At 35.1% G+C, this 25,389-nt stretch overlaps 1 protein-coding gene across 16 annotated transcripts in view; it reads left to right on the top strand.

Moving 5' to 3' along the window:
- Positions 1–25,389, top strand: part of LOC126907983 (rho GTPase-activating protein 21) — a 46,540-nt gene that overhangs the window by 1,520 nt on the left and 19,631 nt on the right. For 8 of the 16 annotated variants that reach the window (XM_050689743.1, XM_050689739.1, XM_050689735.1 and 5 more), the window contains exon 1: positions 12,643–12,758. The exons of 1 other annotated variant lie outside the window; for it this stretch is intronic. In XM_050689743.1, the coding sequence (XP_050545700.1) occupies positions 12,687–12,758 (72 nt within the window). In that variant the 5' untranslated portion in view covers positions 12,643–12,686. Of the gene's footprint in view, positions 1–7,643; positions 7,663–12,639; positions 12,759–15,515; positions 15,766–25,389 lie in introns of those variants that run through there. 7 more of the 16 variants (XM_050689745.1, XM_050689742.1, XM_050689738.1 and 4 more) reach the window with 5 other exon arrangements.

Below are 25,389 nucleotides of genomic sequence, written 5' to 3'. Positions count from 1 at the left end.
TATTGAATCTTTGTAGTTACTACAAATTAAAATGTATTATTCTAGTGTAAATATTTTTTTTTAGATATTTTTACATAGAATGATTCTTTTAATACTAGAAATCAATTTCTCTAAAATTAATAATTATGTTAAAAAAATTATTTTTGGATTTTCTTAATTTCATATATTTTTTGACTTATCAACTATTAAATTGTATTTTAATTCATCCCTTATACATAATATGAGTGTCAACATTATTGTTTTAAATAACAACATACAAATTTATCTAGCTTATAAAATAAATAAAAAGATTTAGTGAAGAAATTTAATGGTAGATAACAACTTTAGGACCAGTATTTCAAAAGTTATTAAAATGTGTATACCTAGGCAAGAGAAGGAGTTATGGCTAAAAAATATCTATTGTTAAAAATTGTCCTATCCGCTATTTACCTCCATTCTAAATTAAAAAATTTTAATTACCTCTGAAGTATTATTTCAAAAGTTGTTATTGAACTGTCATTTTTTTATTAGATCATATTTTAGTTTGTAAGCCAGTTATATATGTATCTTTCATTTAAAAAAAATAAAGGTGACACCCTTATACCTTATTAGTGAATAATTAAAAAAATAATTAATAACTAAAAAAAACAAAAAATATACAAAACTAAAAAATTGCAAAAATAATCTTCTTAACATAATAATTATTTTTTATAGAAATTGAGTGGCTATAACATTGTGGATTGAATACATTTTATTTTTTCATGAAAATTTAAATTCCTATTAGTTTTATAAAATAAGTTGTTTTTGACAGATGTTGAAAAATTAATTCTTTGATATGATTTAAATTAAATTTTAACCAACTTTTTAAATATATTACTGTATATCAAACACTCGACTGTTCAAACAAGGACAAAAATTTGAGGTTATTATAAAATATGCTATCAATTTTTAAAGTAAATTTATTATTCTGATAGACGTTATTCACTTTAACGTTTATATTATGCTGTTTTATATACTTCGTAATGATGGCTTAAAAAAAAAAGTAGTAACACGGGCTTTAACACAATGAACAAACCTGTGTCCATTGTCACAATCGTCTAGAAAAAAATCCTATAAGTATATATTTTATTTGTATACGAGTTTGTTAAAGAAAATAGCCAGTGTATACCTATGACCATATTAAAATCGAATAGTACTGAGGTGGCCATGACTGTTGTAATCTAATATATCATTCAGGCCGGCGACTTTTCCAATTCTTGAAACTGGGTTCATTGTTGACCGCTTTTGGTCATTTATACTCATGTGTTTTTCTATTTACAATTTTCGTTTTAAAAATGTACCTATTTCATTTTTTTGTTTTATCTCAATCAAATAATTAATACTTATTTTTATCAATGAAACCGAAACACTGGTATATTAATTTGTTCATAGAGGCAATTAGCATGTTTTTTTCATTTTGTTTTATTCTTTATTGTTAAATATATTCCTTAGGAAATGAATGAAAACAGCCTTTTTGATGGTTGTTTCCGGGCTTTATTGTATTTTGAAATATTATGAGTATAAATTATCAAGACCCAGTGTCTAATGTGGTCACAATGTATGTTTCCTGCTGAATGACATTTGGACTAAGTTTGTCGCCAAAAAATAATGACGAGCGCCATCATTTGTGTACACTTTATTTGAGTGATTTTGACGACGTGGGTTTTGATATTTAATTTACCTACCTTGCACTTAATACATTTTTTATAAATACATGATGATAAAAAATAAATGCAAAATTTGTTTACCGTGATCAGTTTTGATGAAATCAATTTCAATGATTCTTTATCTCATTATATTAGGAGAGATTATACTTTTGTTTATTTCTTTTGCATTCGATTGCATAAAATTTCATTTCCATGTCTCCTTTATTCATATTCAATCACTAATATTTAAACTCGTATTTCCATACAAACTTTTTATATAATACTTATTGTAATTGTTTAATTCATTTATGTGTAGTTGATTATCAGTAGTGCAAATATTATCTTAAATACTTATAAACGCTCTACATATATACATACTTTTACTTTTTACTAGTTTTTGTCTTTCCTAATAACCAATTCAAGTTTCACTCATTAATATGTTTAGTGCTGATAGGCATCACTGACAACCACTTTATCTGTTGTGCTCGAATAGAGTGGGACTATTCGATTTTATGTGATGATGATAATAATCTCAGATTATTTAAGTATCGTATTATTAACTGATGCACTGGCTACTAATCTTTGTTAGTTTGTTCATATACCGTTGAATTTCACTTATCTTTATATTTAGTTTTATCCATTAGGTAGTAATGTTAAGTAAATCAAAACTACTTAATATTATTTCGCGTATTAAAATGCGGCATTTATAAAGATTGGCCTACTTTAATGATTTTGTCTTCAATTTTGACGATTCCAACGTTATTTTTAGGGAAATAAATCACAAAATTGCTCATACTGTTTTTAAACAATTTATTGTTTAAAATTGACATGTAGGTAGTTATATTGATAATTATTAATATTATTCTAGTGGGTAGTTGACTGCATGTATTTCGCAGTGACATCATACTTCAATTGTGCTAGGTTTAAATTTTTTAAGTCACGTCCATGATATCTCTGTGATTTGTCAGGCTTTCTTTTTATATGCATACTTTTCGTGAGCACGAACTGACCACCATCGCGTCGTCGACGTATGTCGCTGATGTCTTTATTAGAGACGACGGCTTAGGCGCTCCCCTGTGCTCAGATCGGCCAGTGTATAAAAAATCGTAAACAAAATAAACACCGTCACTCTCTCAGGATCGTAGTATATGACCAACATTAGACAAAGGTATCGTTTTATGTAGCAAAAATAATTTTACAATCCATTCTGTTTTTAAGGGAGCCGATTGTTAGTAGTGCCATTAACCGTATCAAAGCTACCGCCAACAGTAAAATGCCCATGAACATAATACATAGTAATATATATTTTTAGTGCTAATGTGTTTTTAAGTTTTAATTAAATAATCATGCTGTGGTCTTGGGCTTTTGATAAATTATCCCATCATTGTTTACCTTGAGTTATATCGACCAAATTATTCAGTATTATTTATGATTTTTTTTTTGTACTAGAAGTTAAATATTATTGTGTCAGTGATTTTTATGTAGTTTTTATGATGTTTCTTTGGTTTAGTTCCAAGTCTCATTCGAAATATGTTGTGTGGATATTTAGTGTTTGTTTTTGTAACTGTCATACTCCTACAGTCAATTAACATTTAATCATCATTATGTTAATATAATGTAAGTAGATATGTGCCATAAAAAATCACTAACATAAAAAACGAACTCTCTGAAAAACGGTGGTCGGTCGACGACAAATAATACCTACGTGTATTCCTAATCGTATCAATTGCGTTTTTATTGGTGTTTATTAGACTAAATGATAGCACGCGATTCATCTTTAATTATTTTAAATTGAGGAACGTATTGTACGAAAGACGATGTAAAAAATTTAATAAACAATTATGTTATTGTGGACGGCGACGCTGACCTTACATTTTGGTTGTATAATTTAACGATAATATCGTAAGACAGCATATTGAGCTTTCCTGACGTGAAAAAATTCGTTTTCGGAGTGAAAAAATACATTAAAATCGCGTTGATCTTAATAATTGTTAAAAAAAAAACTGTTTTAAAACGACGACCGGTCATCGAGCGTAGCAACTCGGGTATTGCATAAATAAAAAACGGCGTTTCGTTGTGAAAGATAAATCGGTTCTGTTGTGTCGGTGAGGTTTAATATCCGCATATGAAAGTGTTGCTAACATCCGGATGAGTATTATGGCCGATCGTTGTTGTGTTTTAATTTGCTTTGAGGCGCAAATCCGAAGATACCTGCGAATAACGGCGATAAACCAGTAAAAGCAGCGGTACCTTTCGCTCCGAACCCGTAGCCACAGACAATAATAACATGTAATAACCGTTATTTGGCCATTTAAAACGAAGGTATTATTCTATCGTGGCTAGTGTTAATCGTTATTGACAACTTATGCGAATTTTTTTTAATGAGTCTGCGATAGTGACGCACTAGTGACTAGATTGTTGTGCCTCTGCTAATGAACAATCCTTGGAGTGCGAAGACAATTTGAACGTATCATTAATAACTGGTTGAAATAAATTAATAATTGTGCGAGTTCTTAGAATACTCGTTTATCAGACATTGGCTATGATAAACTATCGAAAGCCTGGAACATGACGATATTCATTTAATTACATTCTTCTGTACCTTTATAAACTGTATACTTTATTCAAATATTTATTGAGAGAACAACAATTTGAAATCCGGTGTACTCCCGGTTTTTAAAAAATAATAACACTCAGCTTGGGAAAATAAAAAAAAACATTTGACAGTTTTGTGATTTGCATTTTTGCAGTAAAACTACAACTCTAAGGTAATGAGATGTACGAATCCGTTTATATACTGTAAACAGATTCGGCATGGCGATAAAACGAGACACAATCGGTTTGCGTGGGGATGTGTACGAGTGTGATATTTGAGAAATAGCTAATACATGCATAATGATTATGAATCTATTGTTAAATTTTTGTCTGCAATCATTATTTATCACTGCATAACCGATGTACGTTTTGAAAATCTTCGTATGCTCCTCCCGTGTTTTTTATACTAAAATCAGCAGTATGTTTATCTTTCACTATGCATTTTATTAACAAATTGTTTTGGTTGACAATTCATTTATGGAAAAACTAAGCGCTGAAAATTATTTTATAAATATTGTTAGCTGGAGTGTATTTGAACAAAACATTTCACTGAATTGTTTTATTTTTTCTGAAGGTATATTAGTATTTTTTTCTTATGTGCTCGATTAGCTCTGATTCATCGTCCTGCCGATTGGTGGTTAATACACAACGATGACGTTTTTCGAGTTGACAAACGCATTTTCTGCTTTTTGTCGTTAGATTTCATGGATAACCTGTCAAAAATAAATAAAATTAACTCATTTGTTCTTTAAATCGCACAAACTTGATTCTTGTATTCTTAATATTTCATTTATATTGAAATTCACATCATCTTGACCCAAATTAATTATATTTATTTTTCAGGCACCTATTTTTTTTTCCTAAAATAATAAATTCCTGTAATGTCATACAAGGAAACAAAAATAAAAACTTATAATGTAAAATACACTTATATGAAATATCTTTCCAACATTTATCATTTTATCACGTTGAAAGATTAATCATTATTTTCTAAAATTAGAAGTTCGGGTTCTTGTTACTTTCTATGTGATTAATTGTTACTTTTTATCGTTGTTACAATTTGTCTATTTGTACATTAAATTTCAATCACATATGTAAACATGATCTTTATTCGCGTGTATTGCTTTTGTATTTGTGTTTTATTAATATGTTATAAAACTATCAAAGATGATCCGAATTATCAACAAATTCTGACTTAAGAAAATGTTTTTGACACAACTGTGTACACGAATGAAGAATTCTGACATTTTATGGTTTACCAAAACATTATCTGACGACTTTTCCACTGCTAGAGAAAACTGTGTAATTTTAGATAATTTGATGGTAATAGATTTTCCTCAGATAGAAAATTGTTCGGTGATTTCTCAGTAATAAAAATGCATCGAGCAATTACATAAAATAATGGAAGGTAAACGATGCGCAACAGTATACGCAATTCGTGCGTTAGATTGAAATTTTATGACGTTTCGGTGTCTTTACAGACGTATTACGACCCAATTACTTGTAACACAGAAATAGACTGCGACGGTCACATTAGTTATGGCCTACGTCAGCAGTTCTAACAAACGGATTAAAAGAAATTTATTAGATAAATGAACAATAGGAAAAAAAAAACAAAAAAAAAAACTATTGAAAACTAATAAAAAATAATAATTATAAACTTCACTGATCCGTTGATTGATTATTTGAATCGAGTTGTATTTACTTAGAATATTTTTCGAGACGATTAAAAAGAAGTAAAATAGAATGGGAACTGAATAATGCAATTTCCAATGAATTAAGGCCAAAAGTTATTTAATTATTGTTATTACTAATTAGATAATCGTAACTGTCTTTTGAATATGTATCTTACATAATTTCAGGGTTAGTTTGAATAAGTTATGTGCTATTACGTTTGTTTAGGCTTTAGTTAATCAACTAGCACGCATGTTTGTGTTGTTTCGCTCTTTTGAGATTAGCCATTTTTTTTACTCACGATTATTTGCGGTTGTTCACGAGATCAATCTTTGTTTAGCAGTATTCGCTCTCAAATATTGCACTTATATTTCTATCATATTGGCCCGAAAATTATTGTTCGATCGACCTACTTATCCTTTTTATTGTATCCACATAATGTATTGATTAGTGACCGTGTAAAAGTTTCATCTGCGGATAAATTTCTCTGTCAACAGAATGTTAGCTGGCTAAACTTTTATTCTGTTTTATTTAATGTAGTAACTTTTTTAGACTTTCAGTATTTGTAACTTGAAAGTTGATGGTCAAGAGTTATTGCGTTATTAATTGATTATTAAAACAATTTTTTTTAACTTAAACGTCATTATTGATATTTTTGTTTAATTATATGTAATAATGTTAGTTAGTTGTCGACTGTGGTCTTGTAAAGTAATAACACGGAGAGGCTTAACGGAAACCTAAAAAAAAAAAATATGAGTTTTATAATTATTTGGAGCTAATCCAACTTTTGCGTTATAACTTATTTATTTATTTATATTACAAAATTGAAAATTACAATTTTTGTCCTCATGAATAACATAATAGAGATCTTTTGACGCATTTTCATCTGTTGGTATATTGTTTTTCTAAAACGTCTCAAACCGCATGCATACGGCGGGTTATCCAAAAACGTCAATGACGGCAGCTGCCGTTCAACAGTGACATGAATGATAATAAGACAATATTTAAATAAGTCATTATCTTATTGCACACGTGCGAAATCATACATTGTAGTTATCATAATTATGACATCATTCTCTGGAACGGCTTTGCGGACGTAAGAAGCGCTAAGGTCATTTGCGGTGTTGATGATTTTCTCGAATATTCCGCCAATTAATTATTCGTTTGTCGAGACTTTTCTGTGCAAATAGAAGCAAATAACATTACACAGAAGAACCGCGTCCACTAGAAAACGTGATGTGACTCCCGTCAGGTAGGCCTCCCTAGGCCGTAGGCGCTGACTCGCATCATCTGCAGTTGTTCGTCGACCGTGTTGTCATGACCGTACGAAACGACCGATCACATTATTGCAGACAGGTGAATATATTCTATTCGTGCACGCACTTTTAATTCGTATACTTTATATTGTTATTCGAATTATATATGAATGTCGGACGAACGGTACATTTTGGCGTTGTAGTTTCGCAACAACGCAGGTGACCCGCTCTTGGACCAATCCTTAACCTAACGAACGAGACTAGCACTTACCCCGAGTTTTGAACACCATATTTACTTTGCACTGGTTGAAGTGACCAATGGCTGTTTTGCATGTCAATCGTGAACCGTTGCCGTTGTCAGTCTGTATTGTTCCTGATGTTGACTCAACACAGTTGCGAATTTGTTTATCGCGTGTCGGAGGAAATATGAATAATCAACGTGTTTGTTTACTAACTACACATTACTTGCTATGGTTAATAACAATTTTTCTTAACGGTTTTTTTTTATAGAAGATTAATTTCGTTTTGTCATACCAATTCAAAAATAAGTCTAATTGCACGCAATCATGATTTCGTGATCGTCACATGCGAAATATTCTATAATTAGAAAGTTACGGTAGCGAAAGTTAAGTTGGGTGTTTGTTTTGTGTTTGAACGTATAAAAAGTTGTCATTTATTTACAGAAATTTTATTTCGATTCGTTATCGTACGCGATTGCCGTACGACTTTGTGAATGATTACACCTCGTTGGGTACAGTACGGTGACAAAGAGTTTATGCGTCGAGGCCCACGAAAACCCGATGGATTTATCGGTGTGCTTTTACACGTGCGATATAAGCACTTCGTTATTAATGTGGCAATGCGGAAGGAAGACATGCGGGAATTATCGCGTGACCAATTCATGTGAGCACGACCGCATATATTTTGACTAGTAAGATAGTAAATGATGTACAGGTATCGTTTAATGGGCTCGTAAACCGCGCCGGGGAACAGTCTTTGTCGAGATTTTCGTTATCAGTGTATTTTTTTTTTTTTTTTTAACAAAACACAATGCTAGTACGAAACAGAATCTCTGTAAACAATATCAAATCAATCCCACCGAGTGGCGTTTGCAAGTGATAACAATCACGGGTATACACTGACGAGAGTCCACTGTAAATAATCAGCACTTATCTCTTTTATTAAAGAGTTCTAAGCTTAATGTCGTGTACAATTTTAATAACACTTGTTAATACGCAATCATATTTTACGATTAGAAATTTTTTTCGTGTGAAAAATTACAGCGAATGACGCGAGTGCTGTTTTATTGCAACGATATTAATGCTATTTTTTTATTGCAACTTAATTATGTCGCCAAGAGAAAACCGTTACTTTTACTGCAACTTGCATACTTTTTAGTCTAATTAAAAGCTTGCGTGAGAGTGACTGTAAACAGTTTATATTCCCAAAATTTTACTGCGAATCATATTTGTTTAGCTTAACGGAGTTTTTCATTATATTTGTTACCAGCTCAATATTGCTGAGTTAATGCATACGTGTTGTAAAATAAATGTTGCTTTCGGAGAAACCGCAGATCGTTTAGTTATTAATAGAGTTTTTGCTAGAAAAGCGAAAAATAAAATCGCGATGTGATGACAACATTGTTAAAAAGTTACTTTCGGCGTGTATGGTTTAATTGTCTAACAGTTGTTATTTGAGCTATTAATGGGCTTCGATTACCACCTCTACCCTCTTAACTTATGTGTGATTATTACGGGGGAGCGGCTTTATTTTATTAGCATACTTTCCGTTTTTTAGATGACAATTTTTGTAAAAACAAGTATAAATAATATATTTTTCCAATATAACAAACAAGTTATATTTTTGCACATAAGTAAGTTTGTGAATTTGCATGTTATTTATTTTCCTAGTGTTGATCGTGTAACCGGAAGTGAATATAAAATAATAAAAATGAATAAATTCCCATCGTGTCAGTTTTTTTTTTCAAACAAATTGAACGGCCTGTGTGTAAATTTGCCGTTTAGCGGACCTATATTGTGTTTCTATTTGTGTCGTTCATTATGTTCATGCAAATTTCTAATCCAGAATCGTGTCGATGGGCTTTTTCCTTACATCACTTTACATACGTCGATAAAATTTGATTTTCATACGTATAGGTCTATTATATTAAATCTTGTTTGTGTCATAATAAACGTGATAAATATTCATGAGTTATCATAGGAAAGTATTAGTCTAGTAGAAGTAATATTTTATAAAAGACTGGTTCGCTAAGAACATTATTTTTTCTCTAAGTTAATTTTATTATATTTGCTATTCAAATTGATTTAATTATCTTGCACTTTTAAATCGTGTTCAAAGTTAATAGAAAAAACATCTCAACGTTGTAATCTTTAAGTAAATAATTTCAACCTCTTTAAATGAATTAATTAAACTACTGCACTATGAATCACCGTAAAAGATTTCTTGGAATTTTCAGATATATTTGAAGTTGTCATTGAAAATTAATCGAAGTATGAAAATCTGTACTTTTGTGCGTATCATTTTGAAGAGCCTTTTCTTGTGCAAACATTTTATTTGCGGTGACTAAATTTCACACGTCGCTTATTTTTTACAATGCATTTTCATCAAAAAGGAACTCGTTTACTTATACGATATGCATAGGCATAATGTACTGCGGGGACTTATTGTGAAACGAATCGATTCTCCCCTAAACAAGTCTAATAGATTGTCAACACACACCGCGCGTAGCAATAATAAAAAACCGTACGGAGTAATGCATTGAAACCCCCAAAATTCATCAGATCACGTCCCCGCGAGCGCTTTGCCAAGTTAACTGTTCTCATTCAAGCCGTTCTCTTGCCCTCTCTGCCATTTAACGTATATTTTTACTCCCTAATTTTTTTTAATGGTTTTATTACTAGTCGACAAATATACACGCGTTCATGTTTATGTTATCAGGGCTGTGATTTTTTTTTTTTTTTTTTTTTTTTTCNGTCGAATATTTTATTGTACAGTAATTCATGACTATGCTTTGCCTCATTGCCTGCGCCCAGAGAAAAACCTCGTTCTATATAATAAATTCATTGTTCAATTTGATAAATATATCATTACTATTGAACCTATGATATATTTATCAATATGACAATTTTTTTTCTTGTCTTGAACAATAATTATTCATAAGAATAGTTATTTTGTTCGTATTAATAAAACATTATCATAAACCCTTGATAAAATTTCTCTATCAAAATTGATTGAGGCTTTTCTTTGGGTGTGGTTTCATTCAAATATAGTGGAATTACAATTCTACCAAAATAAATAAATTTTGGTTATAAATAAATTGTTTTTCTTCTAAATCCGATCAGAGACAGACTTTCTAATTTCTGCGTGAACTTACTATTTTAATAGAATTATGTAAATTAGTGTTTCGCAGGATTAAATGATTAATTTTAAGAGTATTGAAAAATCCATTCGTCTCGTCACGACGGAACGTCTTAACACATGAAAAAAATAAGAATCGCAATTTTCGTGCTGTCAACTCGCAGCGTCTATTATAATGTCTCGACATGTTATGCTAAAAAAGATAGGACCAGTCGAACCGTGCGGTAATCCGTCATTCATTCATAATGTTTTTTATAAAGTTTCGTGTTCCTCCCGTGGTATCGTAATAATTGTTATTATTTTTTATGAAATATTTATCCGGTTGTTGTTTGTTATCATTTTTACAAACCAAAGGGAATCCTTACAGAGTGCACCGAGTGCGATTTTGTGTGTGTAGAGTCATGAACGGCAGACGATGACGTAACTCTGACAGTGTGAAGAATAGGCCTCGCAAAACGTGTGTGCGCGAATTTTACCGGTTATAGTTGTACCACCACCTCTGGGACCGGCCCCCGTTCTTCTTCCACCGGGGTACTGGTAAAAAAGAAGACTTACAGTGGTGTGCACCGCGTATATCCGTCGTCTGCATCACCTGAGCTTGTCATGTTGTCCGTGTATATAAGTTATCCCTAAACCCATTAAATACCTTCAACTGTCGTTTTCCTTTAACGGTTCTTCTTATAATTTTACTATATCTGTTAAAAAAAAAAAATTTCATGACCAAGAAACCAACAGCGAGCGGGATTTATTTTTATTGGCGTTTTAATTAACTGTGCGTCGTTTCCTTTCCTCTAGTACACTAGTTAACCTTGTACCACTGTAACATAGCGTTTACTAGTAATTTATTGTAAGTGCAGCTTACGCATTTCTTTATTTTATATTTTTATTCTTAACATTGACCCAAAGAATAATAAATTATGCTTAGTGCTACGACAGACGCTGTTGTCCGTAAACCGAATTATGGCAATTGAAAAACATTTATATAACTCTTTTTGTTGAATTATGACTATTTTTGTGTTTTCACCTTATTCGTTTCATTGTGCGCCAAGTTGGCAGCTGGGTTTATATTATCAATGGAATTAAAATTTACACGCATTATTACTGTTATTATTTCGCCGTTTAATTAGATATTCCTTTTTTAGTGTAATGTGATTAATGAAATATTTTTCGAGCGTACCTTTTATTGTAATACGTCATTGGTTGTTTACATAATGCGTTGAAATTCTACTGTGGAATCATTTCATTTGATGCTTTAGCGCATTTCGGGGTAACTTGTATGGCTTCTAATCGTATCTGATATTACTGACTGACAGCCAAAACCCACGAAGGACCTGCCAGACTGGACGTTCTCGTATAACTTTCTTCACCCACCGTGATGACCCATATTTGGTCAGTCATTTACTATTCATCTGCTTTTTTTTTTTTTTTATCGTGACAATATTTTATTTCTCAGAAATTTTGATCGGAATTTCCATTTTGAAAGATGTCAAGTATTTTAAGTCGAGACAATCACCGACATTTCTGATTATGCACGTAGAATACATTATTTTTGTCATAAACAATTCAGTATACTTTTTTAGCGTTTTTTTTACAAATTTTACTCGACCACTGTTTTTCTGGATTATATTATCTATGTTTTTTTTTTCAAGCTGTTTACTTGAAGTAAATTTGTTCTTTTTTTTTTTTTTGTAACGTGTAATAAAACTGAGATAATTGAAAATAATATATTCTCACTGGGAAAGGATTGGATTTGACGCACAGATAAAAACCATTAGCTATATCGTTTTTTACGACGAACGCAGTTTACCCCTTTGTAGACAGAAGCGGCACGTTTCGTTGAATTGTTTTGCATTTTAATGTCATTCAGCTAAGGGAATTTCAGGGTGCCATACGCGTTTATACGGACCGTAACACTAACCGATACTCGACACATAGTAAACGGCGTCTGTACACTACTTAAGAAGGCCCCCCTTTGGTTCACACATGTACATTCACGGTGGTTTCTCACTCTCCGTCAAAATCCTCAATTCCCCTTGCCAAGCCGTACCTGGCCGTGCGTGTACTTGAACCGCGCGCGCGTTCAGTCGCTCCCCAGACGGTTTCGTCGACCGTCGTCTTTATGCCAATATTTTCTCACAATCATTACAACCGCCGGTCGTATCGGCTATGGCACAGGGATCGTCCTACCGCGGTGAGTACAATTCATCCATTTTTTCTCAGTAATCCGGCCGCATAGGCCGTTTTTCGTATAAAAAAAAATTAGTATTTTACACCATACGACACACACAGCGGCGATACACAAATAGTGTAGTTGTGAGTTTTCTCTAGAGTATGTGCGCATTGTCATCAATTAGTAACGATTCCTCCGACCACGGGTCACGTGCCTTGCCCGAACTGGTTGATATTATTCTCTTCGATTAACCGTAATTGGCCACACCCGGATGACCGCCGCCGCCGCCGTCGTTGACAAAATCGTGGGAGGGGAGATGTCACCAATGCCAATGTGACCATTGTATTTATTTATTTGTTATTATTGTAAAGATCTATCGAGAATGCACAAGAGAAATCCTTGGGTGGTTGTAGTGTTCATAGAAACGATAACGCGGTACAGGTAAAATCGGCCGAAAAAATAGCAACAAGTATTACTGATGCGATTGCTCTGTGAAATTCATTAGATGTTTTTTGTAAGCTTGTTGTTACCGTGTTTTCCTTTGAATTGTATTCCGTCGTTTCTACAAATTATTTTGTTTATTGTTGATAACACACTATTTAAGCGAACCGACGCATAGTAGTGAATACGTGATCAACTGCAGTCGTTAAAAGTGATTTCATTATTATAATAGTAGATAAATGTTGTAATTCAATGATCGTACAATGGTCAAAAAATACACTGTAACACGAAAACAAAAGCAAGTAAAGTAGTGTGTTTGATTCGTGATTAAAGTCTACGCGAACTGATTTGATTCGTGATAACAGACTGAAAATAATAGGCGAATGCCGTGCCGAAGATGTGTTATTATTTTCTCGTTTAGAGGGAGGGGTATGGAATACAATTATGATTACGGCGTTGTGTTATGAGCGTAATAATAATAATGATGGTCAGAATTTTCGTGCCCGTGTGCAATTGTTTTTGTCGGTGAATGAAGAAAAACACGATCATATCGTCTGAGTACTATAGAACGTATACACTTTAAACGGCCAACGTTGTATTTTACGTTTCCGACCGCCATAAATGTACCAAAATATAAAACTATATTATATTACCCTTAAAGTTTGTTTGAAAGACAACGGATCTTAAAAATCGATTCTACCATCTTTCCAGAAGATCAAACTCCAAAAAATGTATTGATGGAAACATATCGACGAATAACTGAAGAAATAAACTTTTTTTATTAAAGCGGTAAATTGAAATTATGTTTTAATGATTTATGTAAGATTTTTGAAAACAAAACAAGGCTGTCAGCCGTTGCTAACGAAAATCTGTTCTTCATTTAGCCAATTACATTTTTATACTAATGATTGAGAAAATTCTTATATAAACATATTGGTGCAGTTTAATTACACGTACCTATAATTAGTGTTTATGCAACTCAATGTTTCGTAGTGTGTATAGTATTACGTAGGATGAGAATTAAAACAAAACGGTTAACGAGCGTAGGGAATGTTCACACGATAAAAAAGCAGCGTAAGGTACAACAATTAATAAAATATCATTCAAATGCGATAATTTACAGTTGAACTGTTACACTGTGCAAAAATGTAAATTCAGATTTATTAATTTGACCTCAAACACCGCTATTATCAGGAGGTTCGATACACTTACCCGAAGTCAATGGATTAAACTTAATATTTTTTCTTCCCTCTCTAACTGCACGGAGAACGGCGAATGGACAATAACGAAACATAGATATTTTCTATCGATTAGTAAAAAAATGTAATTAATCTTATTTGACAGTGTCTCTTTGATTTTTATCTCGGTTAATGATTGCTAGTCTAAATACTTAATGGCCTTGCCGTATGTTGTTTGCAAGCTGTGTACGAATCGTCAATTATTTTGACGAAAGCGCTTTTTTTATCAACGTTTTTTAACCGTACGACGTTTAATTAGTATTATTCATATCAGACACGTGTTGAGCCAGTAAAATCGAAAACGTTATTGCTCAAACAGTCCCGTGACTGTATGAGATTGTTTTTCGTTGTAATATTATTCACTAATTAATATGGTCATTTAGATTCCCTTATCGTGACTGTGTTTCGATTGTAGTTCATGTTTTTAGTTTGTACGTCTTCCAATGTATAGTAATGCACCGACCGATTCCGTGCTGCGCTCTCTTCCGGGTCATTAAACCGGCCCGGGTCCAATGGGATTAACGTGTGTGTATCAAAGGACGAAGAGATGCCTTACAAATTTTAACGGCCTGTGAGATTCATTTCTTCGGTGTTGCTAAGACGTCAAACTTTATTTTGAATTACGACCATATAATTGATGAAATGTATATACGAAGGGAAAACATGAAAAATGTCTAGTAGTTTCAACGGATCTGTTTGCTGACGACCGTTTTTTTTGGAGGCGATTGATTCCGGGGGAAACCCTGTGGTCGTCGGTACTCGGCGTGCACCTCTTCGCTGGGCGGCCAGGTGTGGTGAATTTACATGGACGGCAGTGACGGTAAACGGCGTACAACACGGTGGACCGTCCGTAGGTAGTGTGACGTCTGGACGACGACGCGCCACGCTACAGGGTCCCTTGGCGCTGGCCGTAAGTTATTACGGCTAAAAGGAGGACATTGTGTCAGTATGTAAACTCGATATATATTTTATATAATAATAAATCGTCAACCGGCGTTAATGAGTGTGTCGTCGGCAGAGTAGGCGAACGGTAATAATAACGATATTCTACGCGGTTGTGTCGGTGCAGCCAAGGCGCGTGTGGCGTACAGAGGTAGTTTAGTGTCGGCGGTGGTGGCAAAGACAGTGCGGTTTCGGCTCGGCGCTCGTGTTCGTTGTGCGTACCCATCACAGTAAGCGAGAGCTATCGTTACCGCAGAAACGCGGCCGTCGTGACTCATCTCTGTCACAGTAAAAACCGTTGGAACGTCAGTGAAGTGTTCGGGGTTTTTTTTATTCTCAATTCCTTACTTATTTAGTGATTAATTTGTACTTTTGGATTTGCACATTTTTCAGCTCGATTGTTTCAGGTAAATCACGTTTTTTTACATGCTTATATGTCTAATGGCCCTAGAGGAAATTTCGCTTATAACGTTTAGATACAATCTATAGTCTATTATTATGATGAATTTAGCAACGAGTTTGCCTTCTTTTAACCGACTGTATTTATTTTTCTAGTTTCACATATCAATTGGTCATTGTTGAATTTTTTTCATAATAAATTCTCAGTAGTTATACACGTTTAAGTACAAATTAATAACAAAACATTGCATTTGCATAACAACCAATTAATAAACTCGTTGGAACCCGTTATTTGTCGCCACGAAGAAATTCAATAAATTTTGTGTACTGGAGCCCATTTGAAAAATTTCGCATGGCGCATGGAAGAAACCCTCGTCGTGACAATGAAATTGTTTTTATTTGATTTTCCATAACAGGATATGGTTATAAATAACTTTTGCTAGACTAACAGATTTGCAATATACATATATATATATATACTATGATTTATTATAGCGTTTTGTATGTTAAGCGTGAAGGCAGTCAATAATGATCACGTGCGTGTCACTTTGGCAGTGCAATCTATAAATATTCTTTTTAATAAAAATGGACTGGACGTTATGGGCCGTCTATCGTACAGCCCGATGTGGTTATGTAAAGCTGAAATTTTACCAGCGCCTCGAGTGTGTTGAGATTTCATCTCCCGGAGTACGACTGCACTTTTTGAAGTATCCTTTACGATTTAACATAAACTGTGTGTGTAGTCATTCCGCGGGGTTTCGCACTTAAGTTTGATTTATATAATCGCGTAATATCAACCATTCGTATCGTCTGTCGATATTTCATAAGGCGGACACATTTAATGCGTTTTGCTTGTAAGCCAGCCACATTACAACCATATTTTTTTGTCGTTTTATCGTGTAAATTGGTCAATTTAGATGTCTGGAAGAAAACGACATTTTTGTCGAGCCACTCTGCTGGGATACCAAAAATTGTATCGTTTAAGGGTGCGCACCCAAAAAGAGTACACTAAAACCGGTGTCGGCATGTCGTCACCCAAAATAACGACCACTTTAGATATTTAATCGAAGCCCGTCTAGTCGCTGCGCCCGTTCTGTTGGCCGGCTCAACTTTGATTAAAACATTCAATAGGATTACCAGTCATGAATCTAACAAAAAAACAATTCAATGTGTAATACGCGCGAAAAAATGTTTTTCACTGATAACATTCGTCTTCCAATTAGCATCGTTTTTCTTGTTGTCGGTGCGTCTTGTGATACTTCAAAAACCGCGCCATCGACGTCGCACGTTTTTTAATTCGTGTTATTAAGTGTCAAGCGACGCATCTGATGATCTCGTTGAAATATTGAGAAAGCGTCTCGAGTCGGCAAAGCAAATTTACTATCAAAAGCGTATCAGTCGACTGATGAGCTGAGCAACGCGTCTTGTTGATATGATCGTGTTGACCTGATGTTTTTCATAAAAAAAAAAAAACAGTTTTATTCGAGTAAAATACAAGACAACTGGGTCGAGACAAAATATTGTCCGAATTACTTTCCCGTAAAAAAATCACGAATCTGTGAACTAACAACCCACATTATAATGCCAGTCACTTGTTTATTTTTCAGACGGTTCCATTGTTTTCCCAGTACCTTGACTGATTTTTTTCCTATTTGTTTATTCATTTTCAATCACAATAACGTAACAATTTAGGTCGCACGCCGGAAAAAAATTATGAATACGTTATTAACAGGCAGTTAACAGCAGTTTATTAAAACACAAACTTTAAGTGTGTACGTTATTTCTCGCATACCACAAGCACACGCATCGATAACGTGATAAACATTACTAATTTTTTGGACATTAGACGGCGACTAACAATTAGAAAACATACTTAGGATTTTTCCGTTCGGGATACGCAACCGTTCAATTTACATTTAATGTGATTGTTTTTAACGAAATCGGTTTTGTGAGAGAATTCGATGGGTGTTACGGTTTTTTTTTTTTTTTAGAAATTCACTGGAACGGTCGCAACGACTGGGCGTTCATCGACAAGACGCAGCAACTCTCCTGTTATTTGTATGTTTTTTTTTTTTTTTTGACCGATTGACCCTTTTTGCCCGCTGAAATTCTTGTAACGCTTTACACGTAATATTATTTATGGACTATTCGCTTTAACGAAGAAATATTTATTTATACTTAAACGAAAATAGAATGTGTAGCCTCTACGAATACGCAGAAATAAACTTGTGTGTAAAATTACTTGACGTGATGAGCTTATGAAACTGTAAAATAATGCCTTTGTTTTTTTTTTTTTTTTATTATTTTATTTTCGCGTGCAGGACGTGTGTTCATTAACTTTTTTGACAATAGATCCGTTGGTTTAATAATTAATATTGTGCAGTCGTTTAAGAATAAATAAACACACTCGGAGCGAATAAAGAGTAGGTGAATTACGTGAAAGTGTTGTGATCATTGTAATTTAAACCCTCGTTTAAAACAATGTACTTTTTTTGTATATACACTGCGACAATGGATTCGAACACGTTTTGCTTGTTCCGTGTCATTATCTAGGCTGAAATGCGCTGTGGGTTTTTTGGCTAATATTAGTCTTCTCTTTGTATATATCAATTCTATGTGTCAACCGATCTCCATACGGTTAGTTTTTTAACCATATATCACGTTTATTGAAGAATTTTTCATTAAGTCACCGACACCTACTCACGTGGGGAATCGTGGCCGGCAATGATTGATTTTCTTGAATAAACATTCGGTATAATTTATACCGTAAATAAGTACTAGTCGGTTCGCGTATGAATTAATAATTTTCCTCAACACACACGAGTTTATCGGCTAAAAAATCGAGTTGTTGAATTATGCGCCGAGCGAGTAAAAATGTATTTTGATACCAGAAAATGTTCACACACTGAGATGAGATAACTTATACTGTAACACTACCCGCTTGTTACGATTAATGTGTTGCTATTAACGGTGTTGGATAGCTTAATTCGTTTTTAATTTTTTTTTTTTTTAATTCCCGGAAGACGTACCAAACATTAGTGTGTTCAGTGTCTCGAAACGTTTTATCGGTTTTTTTTTTTTTTTTCGAAAAAAATTGCATTTGTAATTAATAACCGTAGTTGTGTAATAAAGACAATACAACAATCGTTTAAAAGGTTGCTACGCTGTTGATGTTTTTTTAATTGAGCTCCACAGTAATTACCGACTATTGATAATAACGCGTTACATTTTTTATTGTGCATAATATCTGTTCAAGATGTCAGCCAACGAGTCGGTATCGACTCGAATGTAACTATCGTACGAACAATCGCGACCCCGTGTAAATCTACTAGTATTCATAAGATTGAGATTGTGTTTAAAACGGTTATTTATATATGTGGTTATGAAAAGTGACAAGTACGCAAATCGGTATTATATTTATAAATTCATAAAGCACAAACGGACGTTCGAAAAACAACCGGCGACACGTTCAATTGCATAAAATGCACAAGAACGACAAATCATTATTGTCGTTGGCATCGGTGCACACGACGACGGAGTCGTGTAGAATTTTTTTCATTAATATATATTTTTTTTCGTTACGGAAAATGAAAAAAAGTAATGAAACCTTGAGGCGGGCGCCCGGGCTCTCTCCTTCGGCAGACGTTGGCTGCTCAGCGTTTTTGGAACTCTTTGGGCGTTTCGCATATCAGCATTTTTTTTTTATCTTTATTTTGGCAACAATCGCGTGTGTTGGTCGACGGACAAATTTTTTAATTGTCTACACCACTCGCACCCTTTTCCAGGTATAGACGTTTGTTGCACTCGTCGTAATCCGATACAATTTTTCCGCAGAGAATATTTGACCACTCAGCAGTCGATCGACAATGCAACAATTGCCTTATCACTAATGGTACATCTTTTGCGGGACACAGAGAACATAAAATAATTGTGTTTGCACTCAGTCATGTGTGTGTGTGTGATGTCTGTGGTGTCATCGTTAGGGGAACGAGGTCGTTTAACGCACACACACCAACGGCAGCGGCGACACGGTTTTTTAAACGATTAAACGTGTAGTCGCTTTTCGCGCACATAAATCACGCGCTTAGGATGGATGGGTGTTGCTTGTTGTTTTTTTTTTCGGACACTTTACTATCTCACCACTTACGGTTGACGAGTCATTAAACACACACGACAGGATACTGTTGAAATTTTGTTATGTTTTGCGTGGGCGTCTTACGCCGGAGAGGAGCCGCTTTACAAATTAGAAAATAATTGATTCGGTTGTACATGCGTTCGTATTTTATTATGATGTAGGTCGTCATTTTGTCGTGTTTCTGTGTATTTATGTTATTGTCCGGACGACAATGTTGTTGGCGGTTTATGTTTAAAACTGCGTCGACGAAAATTGTTTGTTTTTTCGGCCATAGGACACGCACACAATACTTTTGTCTTTTATAGATCACAATAAAATATTTACACGACGCAAAAACAACTAACGACTTACGCCTCCATCGCCGGCGGCGTCTCTCCTTCTGCGTTCAAGAGGTCTCTTCAACGAGCGTCGTTTGGCTGTTACTATTTGAACGCGTCAGAAAATGTTCAAAAAGATCCCAATCGGTCTGAATATGAATAGGTACACACGTGTGCCGTAAAAAATACAGTTTTTGTGTGCGTTACGCTCTGATTTATCCGGAAAATGTTTGTTTAATATTCGCGTTCGACGTAAAACATTTAAATAGACCGGCTGGGGAACTACGCCCTGTGGTTTTAATAAATATAATATTCTTGCGATCATATTTTATGGCGTGTGTAGCGAAATTATTAAGTCTCTCTAATATGTTACTGCTTTACGCGAGTGTTTTTTAGCTCTAAAAATAAACGGTCATGCGTGTAAAATAATTATCTAATCCATTCGGCCGGTTGCGTGTGTGTTGTATTAGTTTTACGACGCATTAAAAAAAGTCTGTATCATTTAAGAAACGTGTAAAGTTCCAAAGAATATAAATTTTAGCGGCGTTTAGAAAATAAACCAGCACCCCATTGAGATTGGGCAAATAACGAGCTTTTTATTTGTGTTGCATGGTAATCCGACGTGTGTTCAGAGCACTCGAAGACACTTACCTTGAATGAGTCTTAGGAACAGGACTCATGTGTGTGTGTAGTCAGTGTGAGAACTCGATCGAAAATTTATTCGTGCGTAGGAAAAGCTTCCTGTTGTCTCGACACAGTTCTTTTGTATTGGCACACACACAACGTGTATCGAATGTCGAAGAAAAAATAATCGCCTTTTCCCTTTTGTTTCGTCGAGGACCTAAGTACGATAGTAAATTCGGATTGGATAAATCATTGTAGAAGTACATAAAACGTTTTCTAATAAAATACTATCTTCAGTCGAAAAACTTTAAGAATCTAAGCCAATGATGATTGTTTTTTTAGAGTTGTGAATGATTATTAGTGATTTTCAAATGTGCTATGAACGTGGTCAAAAAGTCAAATAGAAAATTTTTTTTTAAATGTGTTTTCGGAAAGGAAAATCTGTGAATAGGTGTCGCGTACATTTTTTATCAAATCAACGGATTTAGCTCATGTACACAATGTGTCGCAATCGTGTATAGTACGTTTTGTTTTCTATTTTTGGGAAATTGCAATTACAGTTAAAATGACAATGGGGACGTTTTTGCTTGTTTTGCGGATAAAAAATAAATTAGTATTTATTCGCCAGTCAATTATTGTAATATTATCAGAGCGTAAAAACGACAGTTTGTAGAGGACTCTAGGGGAGTGGAAAAGGATACGGTGTTGGCAATTATTTAGCGTTGAGGTGGCACGTCCGTCCGGCGTGCAGCAAATTGTGTGACAGGGGAAACGATTTTTTATACATGGAAATCACGACGTCGGCCGAGAGCAACCGCGTGCAATACCTGAACCTATTATAACGGTGTCCTTTTTTCCTATTATATTTTTCTGTAGTCTTTCTGCTGCTCGTTCGTGATCATCAAAACCGGCAGCTACTTAACGCCTCCTCTACGTGTCAAAGTTTTGTCTTGTATTTTTTTCCTCGCCCTTCTCGTCGACTCTTCATGGCGACCGCGTTAATTGTACACTTTATGGCATATTTTTTTTTTTTTTTACTAACAATCGCGCTGATGTTGTTTTTATTTATTTATTTATTTTTTTTTTGTAACTGTGTCGACACAATTCTCCTGTTGGGTATTCCAATTATAATCAACACGATTTTTCCATACACTCTGTTGTATGTGATACCACAGGCCGACGGCGCGCACGTGCCCTCGAACAGATCGGAAAACCGTTTCGTCTCCTCCAGTCGACCAAATATCCCACACAACATAATTCAACCGCATCTTCTACTGTCTTATCACACGAAGGCGGTTGTGTTTGCAGTTTCAATTTCGCGCATATAGTGTTTGGCCGACATCCGTTTTGATATTAGCGACGCGGTAAAAAAATGTGCGCTGGACGCCGTTTTTTTCTTTTTTTTATTAGTTTTATTAGCGGAACGCGTTGGCCAATTATCGTCATTATTGTCCGAATGTGAAAGGTGCGGTCTATCGGTTATTCTGAAAGCGTTCACTGGAATCTATTGGCGAATCCGCCGGCTATATGTTATTGTTTTACACTGACGTTGTAATCGAATTACTTGTTCGCCCAACGCGTTTTAATTGGATTTTCGTATGATTTAAACGAAAACGTCGGTGGAAATTACAATCGAAAATGGTTTGTTTATGATATATGCTAATTTTAGGCCTCCAGGCTGCCGTTCACTTTGTATCCATTCTATTACGATACTGTTGTTTTGTAAACAAATATTGTTTTTTTATTTTTCTATTCTACGGCCGAATTCGCACGATCACGATTCGTACCGTCAATCTCTCGCAGACGAGCTGTGATAGATAACCTCCGACGGAGGCTTCCCGCGGGGAACAAATCATAGATCTTTTACGAGCCTTTGTTGTGCGTTTGCCGTTCTCGCGCGCTCATCAATGATGACATAATCTGCTTGGCGTGCAGAAAAACGAACGGTTCGTATTGTACGGACGTTTTGTGTAGTGAAACTTAATTATTATTTTTGTCCGTGTCGTATTGTTGTAATTCGCTACAAGAACAATGAAAAAACCGTATGGTGGCGTCGTTCTGTTTGTTCGCATATGTATTTTTCTTGTGACATGTTCTTAGGAAATTTCACTGAATATAGCCGTGTAACAATGTTTCACTTTTCTTTCCGTCCCGTTAAATGTTAACGTCTCGGCTGTCCGACGGCGACGGCTCTCTCGCACTACACGCGTCGGAACAGTTGCCAAAAAACTCAATGAATTCAAATTCAGTGAACATTCGAGTTTGACTCAATATTGAACAACGTAAACCAAACGTCCGCCTCAATCGGTATTGCCCAACGCGGTACTTTGAGCGCACCCGGACGGGGCAAGTGTGAAATAAATGAAGTAAACCATTCAATTTTGTTTAAGTAAAATATTGTCCGGTCAATGAATTTCAGTAAACTTTTGGCTGCTTGTAAATTTATTGCGATCCGACGTTAATTCTGTACTCCTTTGGATTTCTCACGCGAGTCGCCGCCACTGACGTGTATTCCATTGGTCGTGAGCTTGACGCGTTTCTGTGCATTCAAGTCCCCGGCGAACGACCGGTGACAATTGAGCGGATACGGTTTGCGGCCGTTACAACATCAGCCAGCGTACACTGTTTATTCAATTATGAAGACATCTCATCATTAATTGCATTCCCGACGATATGTCTATAGTGTATTTTAGTCTAACGTAACAATCTGACGACGGTGTTCCGAATGAATTCATAAACATTCTTTCCGGTTACCATCGGCGGTCGGGTTAAAATTTCCATCAACTCGTGTCTCTATTAAAGACGTTGCGCAGTTAACGTCAGTTGCTCTTACCCTGTTGGCCATCATCGCGCTGTTAAACGTATCATTATCATCTTGCCCATAGCTTCGGGTGTTGTTGTTGTACGTGTACACGATGGGTGTGTAAGTGTATGTTGTGCTCTCGATCGTGATTTCAAATGTACACATTATCTTTGAACTCACTTTCGTCTGAGTCATCGGTCTTTGAGTCGCAGGCACTCCCATTAGAGACCGTTCTGTACGCCACACTCTGCTGTTAATTAATTAATTGAGCAGTGTCAACGCCACCAGCATTTTTATCTACTGCTTTGAAGAAAACAATTCGTTCAATACTTAGTCATAGTTTTCAAATTAAAAAGAAAAAAAAAGATGATTCTCGTGTAACCAGCGAATGTTTATTTTCGTGTTATTTTTCTACTTTTTTTTTTTTGTGTGTGCTGACGACGCAACTAATAGTACGCCGTTTTGTAACCATTTTTACATGGCTTCGCTAGAAAATTAAAAATGTGTTCCTTCTTCTCAGGTTGTGTCCCGGACAGCGAGTATCTGTGATGAATCACGTGTTCGGCGACTCGCACGCACTTGGAGTACAAGAGTTCATTGGTCCAATAAATACAGTAATAGACCGTGTAGTGTTTGTGTATACAATGCATTCAAACACCGCGTGTTGTATTGCGTAACTCGGTAATTATTATTACACGTGTTGCAGTCGGACAAATAATTTGCCACTGCGGAAAACGTGAAAACGCATTTCTACGGCGTGTGCAGTTATCATGTGGCGGCCGCGTTACACGACCGAATGTTGATTTTTTGTCCGCGTCTAAACCGCTTACAGAATTTGGCCGGCACGGCGATCGTCCCACTAGGGATGGAGTAGAGGTACGCGCGCGTTAATCGACCGAATACCGTGTGTCATGTGGTCGTCGTTGGCGGGATAATAATTATAACGACTGAACAGGCGACGACAAAATGCCTCAGACTGGCGCTCGGCGGCGCGTCCGTCCCAACATTCCGCCGCGACATCGCTTGGTCGGACAGAAAACGAAGTCTTGCGGGTTTCGGTTACGTACGTTGTTATGATATCACGTGTAACAATAACAACGTGTACAATATGATGTAACGCGGCAACGAGGTATAAATAATATTTCGTCTGTGGTCCTCGTGCGCCTATCGATTATCCAGTTACAGAAATCCATCGGGACGGCTGGTCGGTCGCGACGATTTTCATTCATCCATTCCATTAGACTCGAGGCCCTCCACAACTCACACTAGTATTGCTAGGAAGTGTAAACAATAGCCAACTAGACAATTAAGTCACTGGATCAATTTAGGGGTGGTAATTTATTATCAAACAATTGATGATATTTAAAATTGTCGAGTAACTTACACTTGTTATTTATTTTAAGTTTATACTTCTACTGAGAAAATTCGAAAAAAAAACAAACAAATTACACTAAAAAATTGATAGCGTAATTAAACCATAACACTTTTCCGTGCTATTTTATATTTTCTTTTTTTTAATTCATTTACCTTAATTACCATAAGTGTATAAGATATGACTGACGTTTGAAGTGAATAATTTTATCAAATTTGCACTCGCAGTGCTATATTACTTTTTATCAGGCCGACCACGGTAACCATCAAAAGAATACTTAAAAAACCCAGCACAGGGGGGTCGCGGCACAGTGGTGACGTGGCATAGTTGGATCAAGTATAATGATATCTGACAGTGATTAAAATCACTATCAAAAAAAAA

Source organism: Daktulosphaira vitifoliae, unplaced genomic scaffold, assembly GCF_025091365.1.
Source record: "Daktulosphaira vitifoliae isolate Bord-2020 unplaced genomic scaffold, ASM2509136v1 Scaffold_5, whole genome shotgun sequence".
Taxonomy (NCBI): domain Eukaryota; kingdom Metazoa; phylum Arthropoda; class Insecta; order Hemiptera; family Phylloxeridae; genus Daktulosphaira; species Daktulosphaira vitifoliae.
The sequence above is the reverse complement of the archived record's forward strand: the minus strand, read 5'-3'. Positions and strand labels throughout refer to the sequence as shown.